This window comes from Octopus bimaculoides, chromosome 5 (genome assembly GCF_001194135.2).
Source record: "Octopus bimaculoides isolate UCB-OBI-ISO-001 chromosome 5, ASM119413v2, whole genome shotgun sequence".
Lineage (NCBI taxonomy): Eukaryota > Metazoa > Mollusca > Cephalopoda > Octopoda > Octopodidae > Octopus > Octopus bimaculoides.
In genome coordinates this window covers 78,839,586-78,865,457 of record NC_068985.1, presented here as the reverse complement: position 1 = coordinate 78,865,457, position 25,872 = coordinate 78,839,586, and the positions used below count along the sequence as shown (strand labels likewise).

The 25,872-nt window shown below is 36.2% G+C and overlaps 1 protein-coding gene across 4 annotated transcripts in view; it reads left to right on the top strand.

Annotated features, from left to right (window-relative positions):
• LOC106870613 (uncharacterized) overlaps nucleotides 1-25,872 on the top strand; it is a 205,660-nt gene that overhangs the window by 149,896 nt on the left and 29,892 nt on the right. For 3 of the 4 annotated variants that reach the window (XM_014916743.2, XM_052967811.1, XM_014916744.2), the window contains one exon: nucleotides 936-1,086. In XM_014916743.2, coding sequence (XP_014772229.1) covers nucleotides 1,080-1,086 — 7 coding nt within the window. In that variant the 5' untranslated portion in view covers nucleotides 936-1,079. Of the gene's footprint in view, nucleotides 1-935; nucleotides 1,087-5,361; nucleotides 6,391-25,872 lie in introns of all 4 variants that reach the window. The other variant, XM_052967812.1, reaches the window with a different exon arrangement.

Here is a 25,872-nt window from a genome sequence, read left to right as displayed (position 1 = left end):
CTCTCTCTCTCTCTCTCTCTCTCTCTCTCTCTCTCTCTCTCTCTCATATACAGTTGTTAAGTTTGATACTGATGGAGTTATATTTCAATTTGTGTTTGTCTGCATGTAATAACCATTATTACAAACCCATGTGTAGATGTATCTTGGAACTAACTTTGCTTGACTGACTGTGATAGTCAGTGGGCTGAACTACTTCTGTGTTAAAACAAACAGTCATCATCACCATCACCATCATCATTATTTTTATGTTAGCTTTATCCATACTGGCATGAATTAGACAAGATTTCTTGAAGCAGTGTTATACAGCTACATCCACTTCCTGATGCCCAGCTTTTATTTGCTTTTGATTTAGGTACTTTATCTTTTGGGTCTTAGCATGCCAAACTACTAACAAGCTGTTGGTTGATGTACATGTTTATTATTACAAGTAAAAAGTTTGCAGACATTCTGATAACAATCAGAAAACCCAAAATTCAAAATTATTATCAACCTTTTTCTTGTAAAAATGAATGAGTGTGTGTGTGTGTGTGTTTATATGTATTTATGCGTATGTGTATATATTTGTGTGTGTGCTAGCATTGAACAGCGAGAATGAATGCTCAACACTACACTTGGTGGATAAATATTCTTTGCATGTGGATTAACTATGCTACCAATGGTTTCATGTGGGGAAGATTTCCACAATTTTCAAGTAATTCATTTGGAAATGGTACTAATCATATCCATTTTGGATGAGAAACTATTTATGTATATTATGTGTGTGTGTCACTATTAGTGACAGTTGAATTTTTCCTTTTTGGTTTTATATTGCATCTAGCCACCTTCATTATTTTATATTTTGATATATATATATATATATATATATGTATGTATAATATACACACATGTGCATGCATGCACACACACACTGTTTACATAGTCTCTTTCTATTCCAGATTTGACAGAAGCCAAGAAGCGTTTCAGAAATAGCTATACTCTTCCCTAACTGTGTTCCTTATTGCTGACAAGAGTTGCTGGATTATTCTAAACTCTGGAAACAAGCTGACCCCTTTGTTCCTTACAATTGTAACTGTAGGAAGATGTCATGTAAGTATGGCACTATAAGTGTTTACTTGGGACTTCGATGGCGGATTGGGAAAGGGAGAAAGAAAGCGAGATCAAGTTATGTACTTTTTTATTTTATTTTATGTAAGTGGTTTGTATGGGTTTGATAGTGAAAAAAAGAGAGAATGAATGTGTGTTTGGGATGTTATTTATACCCAGATTGATCAGATCTTTGATGACATTCCAGCAAAGGCCATTTTGCCTTTTTTAGGAATGTGTTTCTGACTGCATTATTCAGTGTATCCTTTCTTTGCTCAAACCAGTAAGTCACAATGTCAGGGATATTTGACTACTATTTTTGGTAGGTTTAGTGACCACATAGAAGTTCCTCCACTACCTCATGGGTGTGATGGTGGTGGTGGTGGGATTCTTATGGGTGTGATGGTGTTTGGCTGCATATGGAGGGGTGAGAGAATGTTTGTGATAGAGAAAGGTAGAGATCATGTGTCTATGTTTGCAGTTGTGTGTTTGTGTGAGGAAGAGAGAGATGGACAAAGGCGGAAAATATGTGTTGATGGAGGTGTTTTTGTGTGGGGCTTTGTTTTCATGCATGTGACAATAGCTGTATAAGCACGTGTGTCTGTGTTTATGCATGAAAGAGAAAGGGACTATGTGTGTGTATGTTTTTGTGGGAAGTATTTCCGCATTTGTTTGTGTAAGTGTGTGAGAGAGAGAAAGAGAAAGTTAGAACGAGTGTTTTGTTAATGTCTATGAGTATGTACAAATGTATACATGCATGAGAGGAAATGTTTTGTGTGCATATGGAGTGTGTGTTTGTGTCGGTATCTGTATGCAGCCATGTATATCTAGGTATTTGGAAATGTTAAAGTAGGTGCGTTTTTCATTTGTTGTGACACGACATGTGTAACATCATAATTACATTGCCAATCATGCACCTATCACAGGCCTTCTCAATCAGAACTAACCTAGTTCTAATTATAGAACAATGACACAATTTGTTTTTCCTCTAGCTTCAGGTTTCTAGCATGGGTTTAATTACAGTTGATAGTTAGTACCAGAAATTGGCAAAAATACATAAATTATCAAATGTAGTGATACTGTATATTGGCTGTGTATGCCTTTAGCCTTTTAGCATTCGTATTCTGTCAAATGCAATGCTTTTTCATTTGCATTGTTTTTAGTTAATCATGCATTATTTTGTAGCTTTGAAATATTAATGATAAAATTGTATAGTTTTAGAATGGCAATGAAGGGTAGGTGTAATAGGCTGGAGCTGCCTGTTTGAACATAAAGCAGGTAGAATATTTTGGGCTGGATATGGCCAGTTTAAATGCTAAAGGGTTACACCAGTTGTGGTGAACTGCAGGCTGCATGTGGCCTATAGGACTTTCTGAATGGTACACCAGTGATAAATTACATGAAATTTTTTTTAGTAGTACAACCTACGTGATGACAAGCCATGTCTCATGTGCCCCACTTCTTGAGAAATGTTGCCCATGCCTGCTGTACACAGCAGAATGAGATGCTGTATTGCTTGAGGATCCCTGTAACAGGGTAATAATAGTCACTATCCATATTTCCTAATATGATGCATGCTGGGAAATGCACTCTACCAATTGAGTATTTTTTTTAATTTATTACTCAAAGAAGAAAGAGTAATATTCTTGATGACTTTCGTAGGCTTTCCCTGACATTGTAATTATTATTTTCATTATCTTTTTTTAATGTTTAATCAAGGAGGGAGAGAATAGAACTCAGGACCTTTTTATTTTTTCATCGCCTCCAAAACTGGTGTGGGGAATCAAGGCATTTATCTTGAAACTGGAAACTGAGCCTACCGCCCAAGAATTCAGAACACAAAGATTTGAAATAAATACAGCAAGGCATCTTACCTGATGCTGTTGAAACTGCTAATCCACCTCTTCTGAATGGTGGCTTATTTTTGAGACCCTGAAATTATGAAAGATAAAGTTGAACTTACTGGATTTGAACTCACAGTGCCAAGAACCTGAACATATTATATAGCACAAGGCATTTTATCTTGTACTCTAACAGCACTGTCAATTCACCACCACCTGTTGAGTTTGATGGTTAGTTTGAACACCTATACGTCAATCACTGGTAGAGAGGTCATTCCAGACAGTTGAGGTTTTGGAGAGGAATGTTTGTGAAAGTAGTTTTGTTGTAGGAAACTGGTGTGAAAATGCTCAGTAAGGATGATGAAAGGAGAGAAAATAGGTTTGTTCAATAGGTGGACTTGAATGGAGATAACATATAAATTATTATTTTAAGGAAGCAGAAGCAAAGAAGAACATTATATATATATATATATATATTACAGAGGTTGTGGAATGTTGGTGGTTGTATTTTTGGTAATCATTTAAATGGTGTTTGGGTGAGATTTAGCATGTTTGTTTTTGTAGTAAACAGCAGTACTGTCTTAAATATGTGAACATTTTGTTTTATTGTGGGTTTGACAAGCTTTTCAGTGTGCCAGTAACTGATCAAGGACAAAATATTTTTGTAATTCGAAAAGGATTTCTAATCTTTGGGATGCAATTATGTCATATATGATGTGGGTTGCTATGAGAAATTATCAGACATTGTACATCTAGCTTTCATTACCACCCACTAAATGTTTGTTGTATTTTGTTCTCTCTCTCTCTCTCTCTCTCCCTCTCTCTCTCTCTCCCTCAAACACATGGGGACATTGTTTGGTTTTTAGCATGTTTCTAACATCCCTCTTACATGTTGCATACTATAGCTGCTGGCTATATCTGCAAAAGGCAAAACTTTCAAACAAAAATTCTGTGATGGCATGTGTCATTGTGGGTGGTAATTTCCCTGAACACCTACTACAAGATACACCCTTGTTACAGAGCTGTGCAAAAGAATGCAGGTCTCTAGCAGAACTGTAAAAAACACATCATAATGCATATGTTTCAGAGAACAATAATCAAGTGATAGCTTAACCTGAAATTGTGTATATATATATATATATATATATATATTTATAAAGGATTGTGGGTAGGGCCAAAACAATGTGAAGTAAATGCAAGGTAAATCACAAGAAAACAAATACGTGAATTAATGTAGACTTACCTTATAATCAATATTTTGGGGTTATGACCCCATTTTCAAGAAATTGATGCTTGTTGCCGATGTGTGTGTGTGGAGTGGACATATGTGGAAAGGTGTTGCTATAGCATCTAGTTAGCTTCCTGTAACACTTTTCTATTGTTGATCTTAGGTTTCTTTTGGTGTATGAGGATGGCCTCAGAGATTCTAAGGTTGCCCCTGTTCCACTGTGTTGCCTTGATATGCACTGTGAACTCCCCGGTGTAGCATTTCTGTAAATGTTTCTTCACGGAAGTGTCTGCCTGCATGTGTTCCTTAATGCATACATGCAGTTTTCTTTTTGTGCTTCCTATGTAGGATGCACCACATTTGCCACAGATGATCTCATATACAATGTAGATCCTCTAGCACAATTCAGGGTCATTGATGAGGCAGTTCAATAATGTGCACTCCTCAAAGTAGTGAGAGGTGTTGTTCTTGGACAGAGCTTTTCTCAGAGAAGGGATGGTATGCACTATCTGTATGTCGAGTCCTTTCCTGCAGACTGTGTGTTGTATCCAGCTGGACCAACATCTGTCACCAAAGGAATCCCTCTAAGAAGACTAGACTGAACTACACATCTAAAAACACCACCTTGCCACCCTTCTACCATTTAATAAAAACCCACAAACCTGGACCTAAACTTAAAATCAGACCCATAGTATCAGGAATTAACGGTCTTTCTATAAGATTTCTTGGCTCCACTCTAAACTCCTCAAGCCCTTACAACATGCATTCCCTGGGCACGTCAGCAGCGCCCACAAAATCTTCACATGACTCAAAGATATCGCCACCTCCATACTTAAAACTAAAAAATACCCTTTTAGTTTCGACGCAGTTTTCTTCTACACCTCTGTGCCCACTCTCCCAGCCGTTGATATCCTCATAGACCACATCACATCCTTATCTTGCAACCTCCTCCTCCCCATCTTCCCCTTCATCTTCTCTCACCTCCCCATCCACCAACTTCCAGCTCTTCGGCCTCACACCCTCGGACATACAAAAGTTACTAACCATTATAGTTGGTAACACCTATTTCCAATATAACGGTGTGATTTACAAACAGAATTCTGGCCTACCTTTGGGATCTAGTCTTTTAGCCTTGCTGGCCATCATGTACATGTATAAGCTAGAACACACAGCACTCATCACCTGCCACTCATGCATCTTCTTCTCCAGGTACACTGATGACATCTTTATCATCACATCCTCCAGAGATGAGGCCATTAACATACACTGGACCTTCAATAACACCAACATAAACATCAAATTCGAGATTGAACATCCAGACAAATTCAAAACCCTCTCTCTACTCTACTTTCAACTCAAGATCATAGAGGAAGGCTCCATATTTACCAAATTCTATAGGAAAGCTGCTGATAGAAAACTTTTCATCCACTACCAATCAGCCTTACTCACCAGAGCCAAAACCGCATTCGGGAGAAACAAGATTGCACGTATAAATAACAATTGCAGCAACATGACCAACAAAGCCATCAACACCAAACAGTTCCTCAGAGACCTAACCCTGAATAGCCACCCACCATCTTTAGCTAAACAACATCAAGGTCAATAAACCCCAGAAGAACCATCATACTCCCAAGTCTGGCATGCGCTTTCTAATGCTACCACACCTTGATGACAGAACTACTGCAGTGATACAACATGCAGTCCACAGGGAAGGACTCAACATACAGATAGTGCATACCGGCCCTTCCCTGAGAGAAGCTCTGTCCAAGAACAATACCTCTCACTACTCTGAGGAGTGCACATTATTGAACTGCCCCATCAGTGACCCTAAATTGTGCCACAGGCCCTATGTTGTATGTGAAATCATCTGTGGCAAATGCACGACAAGAAAACTGCATGTACACATTAAGGAACAGATGCAGGCAGACACTTCCGTGAAGAAACATCTACGGAAATGCTACACCCGGGACTTCACAGTACAAATCAAGGAAACACAGCGGAACAGGGGCAACATTAGAATCTCTGAGGCAATCCTCATACATCGCACGAAACCTAAGACCAACAATAGAAAAGAGTTACAGGACGAAATATTTTCATTAATTAATGACAAGGGAGGTAATACATAAGTGGAAAAAGACCATTGAAGATAAACCATGAAAATCCACTCCGCACATGCATATCAGCAGCAATCATCAATTTCTTGAAAAAGGGTCATAACCCCGAAATATTGAATACAAGGTAAATTTACATTAATTCGCATATTTGTTTTCTTGTGACTTACCTTGTATTTACTTCGCATTGTTTTGGCCATACCCACAATCCTTTATACAATATACTCTACACAATGCTTCATAGTAAATATATAAATATATACATACATTATATATATACATATATACATATTTATTTATACATATTTATTTAATTTTATATATATATATATATATATATATATATATATATATATATATATATATATATATATATATATATTTATTTATTTATATATTTATATATATTTATGTATATATATATATATTTATATATATTTATGTATGTATATATATATATTTATTTATATATATATATATTTATTTATAAAGCACCCACTACACTCTCTGAGTGGTTGGTGTTAGGAAGGGCATCCAGCTGTAGAAACTCTGCCAAATTAGATTGGAGCCTGGTGTAGCCATCCGGTTGCACCAGTCCTCAGTCAAATCGTCCAACCCATGCTAGCATGGAAAGCGGACGTTAAACGATGATGATGATGATGATGATACACATATGTGTATATATATACATATACACACACATATATGTATATATATATACTATATATATATATATATATATACATATGCACATATGTATATATATACATATATACACACACACACACACACACACACACACACACACACACACACACACACACATATATATATATATATATATATAGTAAATCCCAAAAAAGAACAAACATGAAAAAACAACAATGCAAGAACATGGTACATGTAATGTATTAGCAGATGCTCAGGATAGGAAAGAAAGATGGCTTAACGTTTTGAGCAAAGCTCTTCTTCAGAAATAAAGGAAAGTCCTAAAGAAGGGAAGGCAGATGAAGAAAATCGCCAACAATTCACATGTGAATGTAGGGAAAGAATAGAAGAAGCAGTTATGCAGTACACATTTCAAAAATGCATGGAATCTGTATTACGTAGCATTAGAACTGTTATGTAATTCTGCCTTACACCTCATCTTTAAGCACACCTTGTGATGTGAGATCATTTGCCATATTATATATATATATATATATATATATATATATATGTGTGTGTGTGTGTGTGTATGTATACATGAGTTTCTGCACAATTTCAGCCTACCAAATTCACTCACAAGCCATTAATCCTTTCGTTACTATATTTCTAACCAAAATACACCCCTTATGAGTTTCAATTAAATTCTAAAATAATCATGAATTTAGACTAGTTTCATTAAACAACTGTAACTTTTTTACTTATCAACATATTAATGTGATTTTTGGAACACAATTGAAGAAAAGGTTCTTAATCAATTCTGTTGCCTAACTTTTGTCTCAAAGTGACTCTAATTACAAGTAAATACAGGTAAACTCAGCAAAATATAAAAATATTAAAATTTTGTTTAAACATCACCATTGAAAATGAGTCATTGGCTAATATTCAATTGGCAACAAAATTAGAATATAGAATAATTGTGCACACCAGTAGAATTTAATGCATATAAGAACAGGTCAAGGTAAAATAAAATGAAATACTGGAATTTGTTTTTGAAGAAAACTAGAAAATTAAATACATCAGCTAAATAAATTTACACACATAAATGAATACACAAGAACATATATAATAAAGATTTACAATAGAAGAAATTAAATCAAAACTTGTCACTCACCTTACAGGCACATTAAAATTACAGGTAAATAAAAAGTATAAACGAGATGAATTTGAAAAATATTCATACAATCTAATCATAAATATATACAATATTCACTCAATATTTCTGTCATGGAAATTTGTAAAACATCCCACTCTACATACTGCAACCTTGCAGAATGCACAGTGGAAAGAAGTTTCAACTGACCATCCACTGGGAGTTTTTCTTTGTTGATAGACATTCACAGCACTGCCTTTTGCAACCCTCAATTTTTTTTTTTTTTTTTTATGGAGATCAGCTGAACTCAGATGGATATTTCTCTGGCAGGTTTTGCTTTTCCTTCCTACAGTTATATTTTTGGAGATATAACCTACCCTCAACTGCGTTGCCACATCTGCTTGGAACTGCATATGGTTGCACTGCTTCAAGCCCCTCCTCATTTGGTGTATAATATAAATGCATTTACAATGTTCATGTTTACTATATAGCAAACCAGGTATCACTACCATTTATTACCCAGTCTACCAACTGGATAATAACTCATCATTTGGTTCAGCTGATCTACACCACCCATGTACCTGTTATAATCAAGGTTCACAAACGGGGTGCCATCTTCATCTACACATGGTTGTGCACCAGTAGATAGAAAGTTTATCTGCCTCTTATCTCTGCCATTGGATTATTTCACCGCTTTTTTAAAATTTTCTTGTTTTTATATCCAACAGCAGCCTTTTTCTATTAGCAATTACTGTAGCACACGTATACATTATCACAGCTTCTAAATCCACTGCAAGTTTGACAATTAAAAATTGGTCAAAAAATATTATATGGCCCTAGTTATTGTATGGAAGTGATAAATTCCAGACCACATCATATCCTAGGCCATGCTGACTAACATTATTGCCTCTTTTCCCAGTATAAAAACTAAACCCACAGCAGTACCCAGTATTTGCTTCACAAATTTTCCAAACTTTGAACCCCCACTTTGTGGGCTTTCCTGGCATATATTGTTGGAAGTGTATCCTTCCTTTATGCCCTCATCGACGGATAGGTATCTATCAGGGTTGTAGAGTGTTTTATATGCGTTTTGAATGCAGTCGATGAGGGGTCCTATTTTAAATAAGGGATAAAAGTTTGGTTCTCCACTTACTGGGGTACTGCAAGTGTTTCTCATATGTAAATACTGGTTTAATTTCACAAATCGTATCCTTGGCATAATACTGGAAATATACTGATCTCCAAAAGGTACTGATTGCTCCAGTAATTAGTAATTCTCTTATACCCATAATATTTATGGCAAAAAATGCCTGTATTTCTTCTACGCTTGTGGGAAACCATAAGCTATCTTTTTTTCCTGTTTGTTAACATTCTGTGTAATTGGTCTGTTTCCACAGTGATGGCTTCAAACAAGGTTACTGGAAAAAATAAGAAAAAAAGTCTAATGGTTTCACTTCCTGATAAAGACTATGAGTAGATTCAGTCTCCTCAGAAAAATAGTTGATAAAAGTATTTTTTAACTTCATACTCCATTCAAGTGTAAAATTATCCTCGCTGTCACTATTGCCACTTTCAGCTTCAAATACAGAAATATCCGATTCATTTTCATACACCTCGTGCATTTATCGTTCACTCATACTTTTGCTCAATTTCTCCATATCTTCTGTGGAAAAGCCCTCAAATTCAGAATCATTGCTTGATAGCATAAAGCGCCTATTCATTTTAAAAGTTGAAAATAATCTCCGAAGAAAAAATGTGGAAAAAAATCTCCCAAAATTCACAGAGTTTAGCTGTCACATCAAACAATGTATGATACTATAACTCGATTATTTACAAAGTGAAATTGCGTGTTTTCACGAATGTACTAATGAGATTTGTGCTGAAATACATATTCAAATGACAATGGGTTTGCTTGTCTGGCTACAGTTGGATTCATCGTTTGAGCCAAAAAAATTTTCAGCCAGCTGCGGCTGGGTTGGTAGCAAAAGAGTTACTCAACTTTGGTTTGTAGTAGAAGATATCAGCTCAAGATGACACACAGCAGGATTGATCTAAAATTCATGCAGTTACTTCTTATTTCATCCTTTATCATCATATTATTTCCGTCTTCTAGTTATTTAACAAAATTCTTTGGTTACTCAAAGACTCATCAATTGTATGTAAGTTAGAATTGGATGGTGATTCTTCTTGTTGAGGTCTACTAGCCCTCTGTCATGTTTTATAGAAAAACATATTCATTTTTCATTTTGTTAACCTTCTTTCAAATGTTTGTTCTTGGTTGTTTATTATCTTGCTCCTTTCTTCACTTTCTATTCATAATCTTGACAATGTAAAGTTGCTACAGGTAGTGGAGTCTAACTATATACTGAGAAGAGAGATACCTTATTTTCTCAGGTTGCGATTACTTAATGTCAAGGATGAGATTATTTCTTCTGCTATTCTCAGAGTTGTCCTGAGCAAGGCTCTAGAAACGTCAGTTTCTGAGGTCCACTGCTGTTCTTGCATCCGTTGTTGTCTGTCCACTACCATCAGCCTCTGCCCTTCCAACTCTTCTGGACAGAAAGCTTGCAAGAGACTCTTAATCCCATATCTCTCGCAGCTGGGATTCATGCTCCCACAATTTATTCCTCTGGAATATATAACCTTTGATTGCCACCAGAACGTGCATACACAGACTCAACCTAACCACTTGTGTATTGCCTACTTCCTCAATGCTCCCCATCAGTCTATATTGTACTACAAAAGTGATGATGAGCCAAGAGTCAACAGCCACACCAATATCTCTGGCTGAGGCACCAGCCAGCAGGCAGGTGTAAGGTGCACCAATTCTGTCTCTCATCTATCTTAGGTTCCAAAAACAAGCAAATATTTCTATATAATCTGCTCCTTTGGTAGCATATGAAAACTGGTTCTGTTTTAGAAAAGAAAAAAAAAGTAAGCAGGTACATCACACTCCTCCTTATTCTTTCTGTTATAAAATCCTTGAGAAAACGACAGTCTTTTGAGACATACCTCTATCACATTTCGTCTAGTAGCTGACTCATCTAAAACTTCATTCTGGCTTACAGCACCAGCGAGGCTGCCATTGTTGCCTTAGTTATTAATATTATTAAATCTATTTCTAGTTTTTCATTTGTTAAAGAGTTCACAATGTTCTGTTGCTATCATATTTTGTTTTATTTCCTCTTTTATTTTTTAATAAAAATCTTTGTTTTTCTTTGATGGTGTATACAAATGCTACCATATTTGCTGTTAGCATCTGTTATCAAATTTTCTAGAGGAAGTTATATTAAATTATGATTAAACAAATGTTTGAAAAATATATTAAATGTCTAAAACAAACCTGATTTATCTACCCCCGGGTGAATAATCTTCTAAAGACCTTATTTGGCAAAATTACTCCTTCCCTCACATTTTTTCCCCTCATTATTAAGTAAGATCTAGTAAAATAAAAATTTGCTCCAGAGATTTATTGCATGACTTCTTTTATTGTTTAATAAGGATTTAATAATAATGATAATAATCCTTTCCGCCATAGGCACAAGGTCTGAAATTTGGGGGAGAGTGTTAGTCAATTAAATGAACCACAGTGCTTGACTAGTACTTATTTCATTAACCTCAAAAGGGAAAAAGGTAGCCAACTTCAATAGAATTTGAACTTAATTGTGGAGGGTGCCAAAATACTGTTAAGCATTTTGTCCAGTTTGCTGCCTTATATAATAATCTTTTCTATTAAAGGCACAAAGCCTGAAATTTTGTGGGAGGAGCTAGTTGATTATATCAACCCCAATATGTAACTAGGTACTTATTTCATCGCCCCTGAAAAGATGAAAGGCAAAGTCAACCTTGGTGGAATTTGAACTCAGAACAAAAAGACAGCTGAAATGCTGCTAAGCATTTTGTCTGGTGTGCTAATGTTTCTGCCAGTTTACTGCCTTATATAATAATAGAATGCAGAATGAATATTTGTTAAAGAATGCTTGCTGTGTGTGTGAATTACTTCAATTTTGTTTTAATCAGTGAGATATGAGTTCTTTCAGAAACATGATCTGACTGAGCATTCTGACCATATTATTCAAAATAATTACCAAAAAAGTTATGGAACTGTTATTGTTATTGTCATTATTTTTGCCACCCCTGCCACAAACAATATATTCTTTTGCTGTTATATAGTTTTGTTGTTGTTGCTCTATTTTTGCAGTTCTTGTTGCTCAGTCAGTACAGACCTGGGGTTAGACTTATGGTCAAAGGCATTTCAACTGTGACCATCCTGTCTTTTTAACAGTTCGTAGGACTACAATACTGAATATGTTCTGTCCTTATATAAGACAGGAGAGTGTAATTTTAGAGAGATTTGGCTGCTATTATTAGCTAGTCAAGCAACTGTTGTTTTACACTGCTGAGCTCTAATTGTGGGAGGTACTTGTGGAAGGGGTACACCCAGGAAGATGTGGGACAATGCGATGAGAAAGAATCTTCGGACACTGACAAGGGACTGGAAGATGTGGTAATTTTCTGTACTTGATAAGATCACTAGGTAAAATTGCTGTCTCCCATACAGGTGCTGGTGCCACTTAGAAAACACTTGTGCCAGTGCTGCATTAATGCACCTGTGCCGGTGACACATAGAAAACACCCAGCACACTCTGTTAAGTGGTTGGCATTAGGAAGGACATCCAGCCATAAAAACATGCTACAACACAGTTGGAGTCTGGACAGCTCCCCACTACCCAGCTCTATGTCATATCGTCCAACCCATGTCAGCATGGAAAGCAGATGTTAAATGATGATGATGATGATGTAACTAATATTACTGATGTTATTGCTCTCGTCACTGTTGTTGTCATCACTGTTACTACTTTTTTGTTGCAGTTGGTAAACCTTTAATCCGGCAAACCTAAGGCATTCTATCTATGAAATATATATATATACATTTTAGGGATGTATAAATCTATATTATCTAATGTGTCCTTTGTTTTTTGTTTTTTTTCTTTCTTTTTTTTCTATGATGGTTGAGTGTAATCTGAGGGAAATTTCACAGCTATTTTTTAAAGGTCAAGTAACCGTGTAGCAGTTTCCTCATTTGCTAAACTTAATAATATTGCCATTATTATTGTTGTTTAGCTCTTGGTCAATGCTGATTAAATAGTTCAATCATGACTGTCCTATTGACTATCCTAGGTACATTGTTCTCATGACTGACATTTGAAGATTTGGTTGTTATTTCTAGCAAGTTGAGTGACTTTTTAGAGGCTATCTTGTTGTTTTTGCTGTCCATACTCTTTTACTGGTTTCAGTCATTAGACTGTGACCATGGAGAGGCATTACCTTGAAGATATTTTTTTTTGTCAATCATATCAGCTTTAATACTTTCTATTATTTAAAAGTTTGGCACTTAATTTAACAATTTCTACTCATCATACCATTAAGTTACAAGACATAAAGACAAAAACAGACAGAAACACACACACACACACATGTATGCCTGTATACATGATGGACAGGGAGAGTGAAGCTCTTAACTGTGTCAGTGCTGCATGTATGGCTGTTTGTTTGGTTAAGAACTCGGCTGTGTGGTTCAGAACTTCAGCCCCCATCCATATGGCTATAAGTTAAGTCCTACTGTGTGGCACCTTGGGTAAGTGTCCTTTACTATAGCTTTGGGCCAACCAAGGCCTTGTGAGTGGATTTGGTAGACAGCCATAGGAAATCTGCCTTAATGGATTTTTTCCTGACCCATGCAAACATGGAAAAGTGGAAGTTAAATTGATGATGATGAAGAAGAGAAAGATCATGCACATGCATATATGAAACTAAAGAAAAGTACAATGTAATAACAGTTGATAAAAGATTGGCCAAGATTACGCAATCATATTAATTGGCTTACAATTGTTTTGGTTATAAGGAATTTGCACACCTAGAGATGAGTGTCAGTTTGACATCTTTTAACTTCATCAGAGCCTAACATTATTTCTTGATTGAAAAAAAAAGCATTTAAATATATTGTTACACATATAGATACTCACATAGGCACATCTTCTTTTTATTTTTTTAAATTTTTTTACTGCAGCCATGCTGGGGCACCGCCTTGAAGGGTTTTAATCAAACAAATTGACCCCAGGACTTTGTTTTTTAAAGTCTGGTACTTATTCTATCAGACTCTCTTGATGAACTGCTAAGTTCATAAACACACCGACACTGATTGTCAATAGGTGGTGGGGACAAACACAAAGACACACACACATAGATATATACATATATGTATACAATGGGCTTCTTTCAGTTTCTATCTACCAAATCTACTAACAAGGCTTTGCTTGGCCCAAGGCTATAGTAGAAGACATTTGCCCAAGGTGCCATACAGTGAGACTGAACCTGGGACCATGTGATTGAGAAGCAAGCTTCTTTCCACACCTACATACTTACACCTTTTCACAGTTATACACATGCACAAATACATGAATATTAGCAAAGATACATATATATATGTATACACACACACACACACACGCACGCACACACACACACACACACACACACATATATATATACACAGAAAGAGAAAGATCTACATTCTCTTGGAGACATAAAGGATGTATATTTTAATAGATACACTTGCAGCAATGTAGTATGAGACAGATGTCTGCTCCTGCATTTACAAGCTGTCAAATTCTGCCCAGGATCATGTAAACCTTAAGCTATTTACTTCTTTATCAAAAAAATAAAGGAATAATTTAAATACAGATGGCTAAGCACACCACAGTTAATGCACACATTGGAAGCATATTCCATTGTGTTTACAGATCAATGTCTATATGTGAAGCTGAAGATGTCAGTGAAATCACAATACATTACTGCTGAAACTTAACAATACTGTTCCTTAATTAACAACTGGTTGCTGATGCTGCTTTGGCTAAGTAGAAATATAACATACACACACACACACACACACAGAGTCTTCCACATAATGACATATATCTACCAACATCACTCACAAACACTTGCCCAAAATGTCAGGCAGTGGGACTGAACCAAAGACTATCTGGTAGCTAGGCAAACTTACATTACTACACAACCATGCCTACTTTTTATTGCTCCATATTATTGCTGTTGATAAGGACAGAAGTTGTGATGGTAGCTAGGGGTTCAAATTTCTTGTTTTCTTTTCATTTGTTGTTTTTTTTCTATTAGGAAGAGAGAATATCAATATAAGACCCCCAATCACTCTGCTAGGATCAGAAGCCATATTTGTGGGCTGGGTGGAGGAAATAGAGATGAGGGAAGTAACATAGGTTCCATGTGATTGAAAATGTGCGTTAGCATTAAGTGATATACATGTCACTACATATATAACACTTAACATGAACGTCGAAAAGTGTGAGGACATTGCTAAGGATTGCTCTCACTAGAGACTGGGATTAGACAAGTTTAAAATGACAAGGGGAGAAGATGGGGTTTGCAGATAAAGAAAGGCAAATTTGATGGGAGCACAGCACCAAGACAGAACTCAGTAGCATAATTAAGAGTGGGATGGGCAGTCCACTCTAGAAGACACTTTTATGAGCATGGCACTTTTGGATCTATATTTTAAGCCTGTATAGGTTGTATTGAAATAAAAGTGTTTTTAATGTTGATAACAGGTATTGGCAATCTCAAGGGCTGCCTGGGTACGGTATTGGATTAACTATTAAGCAAAATAAGCGTGTGCCTAGGGCATCAAGGGAAGCAGGGGGCACCTCAGAAATTGTAAATGATTTACAGCACAAAAGAAATCACTTTAAATTTGCTAAAATAATATTTGAAGTGGTTTATATTATTGGAAATATAATTTTGAAGTGTTCATGGTGTCCTAGTGAGGATCTTATCAAAGACTTTACAATAAAAAAAAAATGTAGGAGAAAACTTTTCAAATATAAAGTGGAACTATACAAGAATAAACTTTATTTTCCTTCTTACTGTTAGTTTTGTTTCATTTCAAAAAATAATTTATTTTATGTTTTATTATTATTAATATTTTGATTTATATATATATATATATATATATATGGTGTGTGTGTGTGTGGGGGGGGTTTAAAATCTTGTAAGTGCTTAGGGCCTCTATGGGTTTTAATCTAGCCCTGCCTGGGTAGCATATACTCTAGCTACATCACTGACAAGACTAGCAGACAATGCCTACAAGTGCATGACTGTCATTCATATGCGAGTCTCTATAATCATAGTGAAAGAGAGATGAGAAGCACTCTGTCACTTACGACATCGAGGGTTCCAGTTGATCCGATCAGCGGAACAGCCTGCTCGTGAAATTAACGTGCAAATGGCTTAGCACTCCACAGACACGTGTACCCTTAACATAGTTCTCGGGGATATTCAGCGTGACACAGTGTGACACGGCTGACCCTTTGAATTACAGGCACAACAGAAACAGGAAGAAAGTGTGAGAGAAAGTTGTGGTGAAAGAGTACAACAGGTTTCGTCACCATCCCCTGCCGGAGCCTCGTGGAGCTTTAGGTGTTTTCGCTCAATAAACATTCACAACGCCCGGTCTGGGAATTGAAACCACGATCCTATGACCGCAAGTCCACTGCCCTAACCACTGGGCCATTGCGCCTCCACATAATCATAGTAAATACTGTTCTACCAACATGACAAAACCGTGACTTTGCAGTTGTGGATCCAAGGTCTTGAAAGACTAACTGATACTGCTTCATTAACTGATAATATACAGTAAACTTTTGGCTCAACAGTGCTCTATTTTACTGACTGTGTGAAGGCACATTGCTCAGTGGTTTGAGTGTTGGGCTCACAATCATGAGGTAGTGAGTTTGATTCCTGGACCGGGCTGTACGTTGTGTTCTTGGGCAAGACACTTTATTTCACATTGCTCCAGTTTGCTCAGCTGTAATGAGTTGTGACATCACTGATGCTTTGCCCTTGGATAATATCGGTGGTATGGAGAGGCGAGGCTGGTATGCATGGGTGACTGCTAGTCTTCTACAAGCAACCTTGCACGGACTTGTATCTCAGAGGGTAACTAGGTGTAATCCCATGGTCATTCATGACCGAAGAGAGGCTTTACTCTTTTACTTTATTTGACTGACTGGATAAAATGATTTCTTCAATGCTATACTACATCTATGGTGTTGGCAAAAGATTTTTAGTCTGCACTGTCAGGAGGGAAGTAAATATTACATATTCTTTATCATAATTTGAGGATTTCAAACTGTGCTGTAATGTATTTTGATTTGAAGCTCTTTTTTAACATCACAAACACTATGAAAATAGCATCTAGGTTGCCTTTGATATGATTAACTTTTGGCATTAATGGACACACCTTCCTTCATATTTGTTCATTAATCAAGGGTTTATTATATTTTAATTTTGAGGAAGTGATAGTATTAGTGGTGGAGCAGTGTTGTGAAAAAATAACCTTGTATTTCATAGTGTACATATATTATACCATGACTTACTTAAGCACTTGCTCCTTGCAAATCATAGGCCATTAACAACTTTTCTCCATAGTTCTTGATTCTATGCTGTCTTTTCTGCTTTTTTCCATTAAATTTTGCTGCACCGGGTCATATGTTTCCCTGAACAAAGTCATTCCTTCAGGGAACCATCCCAGGTTTTGTTAGTTTTGAATTGTCATAGATGTTTCTGTAACTTACTCTTTACTCTTTTACTTGTTTCAGTCATTTGACTGCGGTCATGCTGGAGCACCACCTTTAGTCGAGCAAATCGACCCCAGGACTTATTCTTTGTAAGCCTAATACTTATTCTATCGGTCTCTTTTGCCGAACTGCTAAGCTACGGGGACGTAAACACACCGGCATCAGTTGTCAAGCAATGTTGGGGGGACAAACACAGACACACAAACACACACATATATATATACATATACATATATACGACGGGCTTCTTTCAGTTTCCGTCTACCAAATCCACTCACAAGGCTTTGGTCGGCCTGAGGCTATAGTCGAAGACACTTGCCCAAGGTGCCATGCAGTGGGACTAAACCCGGAACCATGTGGTTGGTAAGCAAGCTACTTACCATACAGCCACTCCTGCACCTTAGTTTTTTTTTTTTTTTTTTTTTTTTTTTTTTTTTTCTAGGTAGGTTGTTGGTCCTATGCAAACCCATTTTTATCTCAGGGAAGAAGTTGACTTTATTAGTCTGGCCTCTATCCTTTGGCCTGTTCAGCATGAGAAGTTTTATCAGGAGCTATCGCTCTGCTGGCATGGCTATCAGAGTCATTAAGGCACTCAACTACACTACAACAAAGACTGGACCATTTGGATTATAGCATGAAGTTGAATCGTATTTGCTTAGATGATTGTTGTTGACAGAATCATTAGTGGATTAAACAAAAGACTTTGTTCCAGCTCTTTTTATATCCTGAGTTCAAATCCCTCCTAAGTTAATTTTGCTTTTCATTCTTCAGGGACCAACAAAATAACTTATCTTGCCAGTATTTGATTGCTCCTTGCTTAAAATTTCTGACTTAGTGTCTGTGTGGGAAATGATTATTTTTATTGCTTTTTGTAAAAATCTTTTTCTTAAGTGTTATGTTGAAGATGTTTTTGTAGATACCATTTTTGCACCCCTTTTCTTCACCTCCTACCACAGAATGGTCTCAAACCATCAAAGAAGCCTTTTTGTGATTGCTAAAAATAGCAACCAAAATCATCTTTCATCTTTAAAAAAATTACAAAGGACAAATTAGATAATGAAGTTTTAGATATCCTTCCAATGATGGGATGGTCATGGGTCGAAGCGGAAATATCTTTGATGATATGTCTCTTCAGTTTCAGCTGACTCAGGACTAAACAACAACATTCAAACAACAACTGTTGGGATCAGGGAGTGGGCGGGTGTTGTGTGTTATAGGGACTAGAAAACTTGAAATTTCCTAAGGAAGTGTGTTTTGATAGTGCCTAATGTTGTGTTGTAATAATATTGTATGTGTGTGTGTCTGTGAAAGAGAGAGGGGGGTGGATATTGAAAGAGATTTGGAGATAAGCAATTGTATAGAATTCCTCTCTTAATTGTGTTTTTCTTTTTGGTAGTGATGGGGAAGAATAGCTTTTAAGATTTCATAACTTATAGAGAAGAAAACCAGATAAATAATGTTAAGCAAATATTCTACTGAGCTAGAGATTTAGAGACTGAAATAATAACATGGTCTTAACATTTTAAAATTCCTCATTTGAATCAATCTATCCATTCTTCCATCTTTCCATCTATCATTCCATTTTCCTTCCCATCTATCTACCCAACCATTCAATCATTCCATTTATTTTTCAATTTTCTAATTATCATTCTTATTCAGTTCTCATTCTATCCATCTATTGTTCATCCATCTATCATTCCATTCCATCCACCTAACATTAATAACATCCAATCATTCCTTTTCAACTCTCATTCTATCCTGTCTATCATTCTATCTATCCAGTGAGTCTCCCATTTGTTATTCCATCCATACCTTTATTTATCAATCTGTTTGTCATTCCATCCATTATTTCTTCTATTTATCATTCCATCCATCCATTCTTGCATTCATTTAATTATCTAAGAATTCATTCATCATTAAAGACTCCCTTCAGTTATGAATGACCATAGGATTGCACTTAGAAAGTTACCCTCTAAGACACAAGTCCAGTCAGGGTAGTTTATGGAAGACCAGCAGTCGCCCATACATACCAGCCTCCCTTTCCACACCACCGATATTATCCAAAGGAAAAGCAACAATGTAAGTTGACTTATACACCATGATACTTTGGAGGACTGAAAATGCCCAGCGTGCTAACGATTCTGCCAGTTTGCCATCTTTAGTGTACAAAATGATCCCTTTCTTCAGTTATCTGAACAGTTTGACAGGAGTTGGTCAGCTGAAGAGCTGCCGATGTTCCATGGCTGTTTTGGCATGGTTTCTATGGCTGGATGCCCCTCCTAATGCCAACCACTTGCTGGTTATAGAATCAACATTGTGTAAAAACAATAATGATATTTCAAATACAACTCTTTCATTTAAACACTTTCCTTACACCAGCTTGCTTTAAATTTCTACACCTCTTCTTCCTTGTCTTTTCCACCACTGCAACCACCACCACCACCACATCCTTATGCAAATATATTTTCTGGCATATAAATTAAAGTTTTAAAAGCATAACTTAGAAGTCAAAACAATGTAAGTTGGCTTACACACCAAGACACTTTGGAGGACTGAAAATGCCATGTGAAATGCAGCAGGGTTTAGAAAGATAGTGATAATGTTTGAATGTTTACACTATATACTACACTAACTTATATGTCAGAAAACAATAGGCATGGCACATAGATACCTGTCATACCTATTGTGTAACTGCTGAGGAAATACATCATGGAATCCCTTCAGAAGAGACACCTTAAGGTTAACCACTGCTTGAGGATGGAGGCTTGCAATGTATCATTTATAGTTTCTGACATTTAGCCCTAAGCCAAACCTTGATCCAGCAAACATATGGTCAAAAGTATTCCAGCCATGACGATCCCAGATTATCAATTTGTTTTATTTTTATATTCCATTTGTGAATAATAGGTGTGGGTATGTGGTAAGAAGCTTGCTTCCCAACCACATGGTTCCAAGTTCAGTTCTACTGTGTTACACCTTGGGTTAGTACCTTCTAGAGTAACCTCAGGCTGACTAAAGCCTTATGAGTGGATTTGGTAGACAGAAACCGAAAGAAGCCCATATATCTGTGTCTTTGTTCATCCCTTTCCAATGTTTGACGACTGGTGTTGGTGTATTTATGTCTCATATCTTAATTTGGTAAAAGACACCAACAGAATAAGTATCAGGCTTTAAAAAATAAATAAGTACTAGAAGTAATTCATTCGACTAAAAATCTTTAATGGTGTTGCTCCAGCATGGCCACAGTCTTATGACTGAAGCAAGTAAAAGATAAAAAGATAAAAGAATAGCATCATTGGTTAAGGGTTTCCAACAGGAAAATCTTTGGTTCATTGTTTTCCTGATGGCAAGAGTGATGAGGAAGTATCTCAGTTGATGCAAAACAAGGGATTTTTCTTCATGAACAATTCTCTCTCTCTCTCACACGCCGCTGCCGCCACTACCATTTTAATGTCCATGTTTCCATGCTTGTATTGGATCAAATAAAATTCCAGAGCTCTTCCTGTTGCCAACATTTAGAACATTGGAGACCCAACTTTGCATGAAGGACCTGAGGTGATTTTTGAAACATTTATCTTTTAATACTTATTAAACTGACCCAAAAAAGATGAAAGCAAACATCAGCTTTGGTAAAATCTTAACTCAGAGGATAAAGACAGATGAAATGCCACTAAGCATTTTGTCCAGCATGCTAACAATTCTGCCAGCTTGCTACCTTTGATTTGGAAATTATAATGGCAGCAATTAACCAACATGAAGGCAGGTGGGGAGGGAATAATAAGTAAATGCTCCTGCATGTGATCTGTAACCGTACTATTCAAAAATCTCCAAAATTCTTAAGAACAAGGAGTCTCAGACACTGTAAAAAGTTCAGCTGTCAGCAATCAGCAATGATAGAGAAGTGGCTTGGAACTATCCACAAAATATAAAAATTGCCAATGTTCTAAGTAAAAGGCCAGCTACAAAAACGTACTTTTAAGCAAACCAACAATTCAAGCTAAAGTTAGGTGTATTTTTGAAACACTGAAGGAATACATAGAAGAGGACTATAAGGAAAATATTTTCAAGCAAGTAATGAATAGTTCAATCCTTTTAAAAGTATGCAATCTGTAGATTAAAGAAATAATGATCAGAGCAAAAGATATTGGTAACTGCAACTAATAATGATAAAAACAGATCAAATAAAATGCATCTTATAGTTTACTACACACTAATAATGTATTGGGTCATCCCATAAATAATGTGTGTTTTTATACTTCTTTTATTTTTCAAAATTAAGATAAAGTTCATTTTTAATCTAAAATATACTCTCCTTCATTTTCTACAATGCTCTTCCATCTATCTGGTAGACTTGCAAGGCCCTTCTTCCAACATTCACTTGTCTGTGACAAAAAACTACTCATCCAGTACTGTTCTGACCTCGTCTACAGAATTCATATTTTTTCTGTCCAAATGATTTTGAAGACTGCGCAATAAATGATAATCAGATGGGGGCAATGTCTGGCAAATATGGTGGGTGGGGCATTATTTCTCATTCAAACAATGGCCTCAGATTCAGTCCCACTGTGTGGTACCATATACAAATACCTTCTACTGTAATCCCAAGTTAACCAAAGCCTTGTGAGTGGATTTGGTAGATGGAAACAGAAAGAAACCCATCATGTGTGTATGTACACATGTGTATGTGTGTATCTATCTGTCTATCTATGCATGTGTTTGGGTGTATGTGTTTATTTATGTCCCTGTAACTAAGCAGTTCAACAAAAGAGAGTGACAGTGTAAGTTCTAGGCTTTAAAAACAAAAATACAATTGTCAATCTCTTCAACTATAAACCCTTCAAGGTTATGTCCCAAATGGTCACAGTCAAATTACTAAAACAGCTAAAATCTAAAAGGTATTTGTCTTTAATTTATTTGTAAATCAACTTTAGAATAAACCTGGTATTAATTTAGAAAGTACCTCAATTAGATAAAGGCATTTCTTTTAATACATGTTTATATCTACAATAACTATCATAAGATGTTTGGTAGTATCTACTTTATGTTGCTATTTAGCCCCAAGTTAATTTTGATCTATGAAACAGCAGACTTATAATCAAAGATGTTCCAGCCATGGACATCTCACTTTTTATTAAATAGTATCCTCTAGGACAACATTATTTAATGAGTCCTAATTTCAAAATGGTAGGGTGCAATTTGAAGGTGATTTTATTGCTATTTCTACAATTTTGAATGAACAAGAAACTCACTGACTGGCTTTGTTATGAGGCCTAGTTTTCATTTCATCACCTTGACAAAGTAGCATACGACTGGTAGATAAGTACCAGTTATATATCATAGGAGTTGTTAATTCCATCAACTGTGGCCTTCCTTTACAAGTTGACATCTCAGATAACTGAAGCAAGGGATCATTTTGTACACTAAAGATGGCAAACTGGCAGAATCGTTAGCACGCTGGGCATAATGCTTAACAGCATTTCATTTGTCTTTACGTTCTGAGTTAAAATCTAGCTGAGGTTAACTCTGCCTTTCATCCTTTCAGAATTGATAAAATAAGTACCAGTGGAGCACTGGGGTCGATGTAATTAAATTATGCCTTCCTTGAAAATTTGAAACCATTATTTGGTACATTTATTGATGAATAAATTCAATTCCTGGACCGGGCTGTGTGTTGTGTTCTTGAGCAAGACACTCTATTTCATGTAGAACTGTTCAACCTATGCCAGCATGGAAAACAGACATTAAATGATGATGATGTTAATTACATACTTAATGGCAAAAAGACACATGGGCATATTATATTCATCCTAATTACAGAAGTGTATATCCATGAAAAAAAGTAGTGGGGGCACATGGCTTAGTGGTTAGGGTGTTGGACTCATTGTCATAAGATTGTGGTTTTGATTCTTGGACCAGGCAATGTGTGTGTCCTTGAGCAAAATACCTTATTTCATGTTGCTCCAGTCCACTCAGCTAATAAAAATGAGTAATCCTGCAACAGACTGGCATCCTGTCCAAGGAGGAATGTATATGTCATAGAAATCAGGAAACTGGCCCTTTGCTCCTTACAGAGTAAGTTGGACTAGCCCATATTCAAGTAAAAAGTTATTAGTACATTAAAGCATATAATGCCAAAACTGACCTTGCCTGTGCTGGTGCCACATAAAAAGCACTCGGCGCATTCTGCAGGGTGGTTGATGTTAAGAAGTTCAACCAGCCGTAAAAAGTCATGTCAAAACAGACACAGAAGTATGGTGCAGTCATCTGCCTGATCAGCTCCAGTCAAACAGCGATGGTGATGATCACCAGCACCACCACCATCATCATCTCACATCAAGCAGGGTGGATTTTTTAGACATTATTTTTGTAAAAAAGTGCATCTAATATATTGTCAAGTGGGGAATGTTTTCTGTCAGGTCACAACTTGAGTTCTGAGGACGAGGAGTTTTTTTATTTATTTATTTTTTTTTGTCCTTTCTCCTCTAAAATCCTTTTCTGCCATTCATATTGTTCTTACTTTGTGTCAAGAACTTTCTGTATAATTCTTGCTAAACCAAATGAGCAAGTTTTCTGCACTACACAGCACTGCACTGCACTCCCAGATTAAGATCTAACTTTCCAAGGTTTGCTTTCAAAATCTTCATCCGCTTCATTGCCATAACTGCCACCACCACCACCACCACTACTATCATTATGATAGCTAAGGATTATAAAGGTTTAACTGCAGTATTTATAAACTTGATAGATGTAAGGTAATTTCAACTCCTCTGCCTGTCCCTCCTTTCCTGCTAACTCACACTCTCCATCTACTCCCTTACTCTCTCACTACTTTATCTTCTTTCTTTCCCTCTCCCTCCCTACTGTGGCGATCATTTCAGTAATCTCTTAATGCTGATGCCCACAAATGTTTTACTTTTCTTTGCTTCTCTCTCTCTCTCTGTCTCTCTCTTTCATTTCTATATTTTCCCCCTTTTATCTTTGCTACTTCTCAATACTTTCTTTCAAAGCCCTTTTTCTCTATTCAATGTCTTTATTTTCTCTCTCTCTCTCTTCTATTCTGCTTGCCTCATTCTGTCTATTCATTATCTTTTTTTTTTCTTGCTTATCATCCTTCATCTCTTTTTCTCTTCTTTCCCCACCCCCACACACTATCTCTCTCTCTGACACATACATGCACATACACAATCTCTATCAATCTATCTAACCTGTATAATCTAATCTATCAATCAATTTAATCTAATCAAACATTCAAGTCAAATCAATCAAGCCAAATTTTCATTAAGACTAATAACATTTTTCTCATTAGGTTTGTAATTTTGATTAATCGAAAAATTACCACCTCAAATGGCCAGCATGCACTCAGCTGTATATTATTGCTACAGAAATTGTCCTTAGGAAATTATCCATATATCGTTTAAATTTTAATTTTCCTAATCAGTGAATATACTTCATGTAAAACAGTTATACTTCTGTCAGTTTTGGCAGCCCTTGAGTGAACTATGCTTCGCTGAAGAGGTTCAGTAAGACTGAAACATGTTCAGAGTTGTCACCATGGCTACCGGTGATCAGGCACACTCTCCCTGCTCCTCCCAAACTCATTAAAATTTGTATTTTACATATCTCCCTTAACTATTTTTAACATTAAGCAGCAAGGTAATTTTAGTTAAAAATCATTTTTGGCTCATTACTTAAATATGCTGACCTGCATTTGGCTAAAGATACATACATCACACACAGCCACAGGAGTAGCTGTGTGGTTGAAAATCTTGCTTCCAAACCACCTGATTCCAAATGATCATTCCCACTATGTAGTACCTTGGGCAAATGTCTTATACTATATACTCAGGCTTGACCAAAACCTTGTGAATGGATTTGATAGACAGAAAATGAAAGAAGCATGTTGTGTAACTATGACTATCTGTTCATTTATTTTAATTTTATGGCCTCAGTAGTTTTAATATGCATGAGCTTGCATCTTTTATTAACTATCCTTAACTAATCGTATATGTACGGCTCAGCTGTATATACAATGAGATCTATTTTATTCTGTACTGCTGATTTAACTAATTTCTCAGATTTTTGTCTGTTATCCCCCTATATATATATATATATATATATATATATATATATATATATATATATA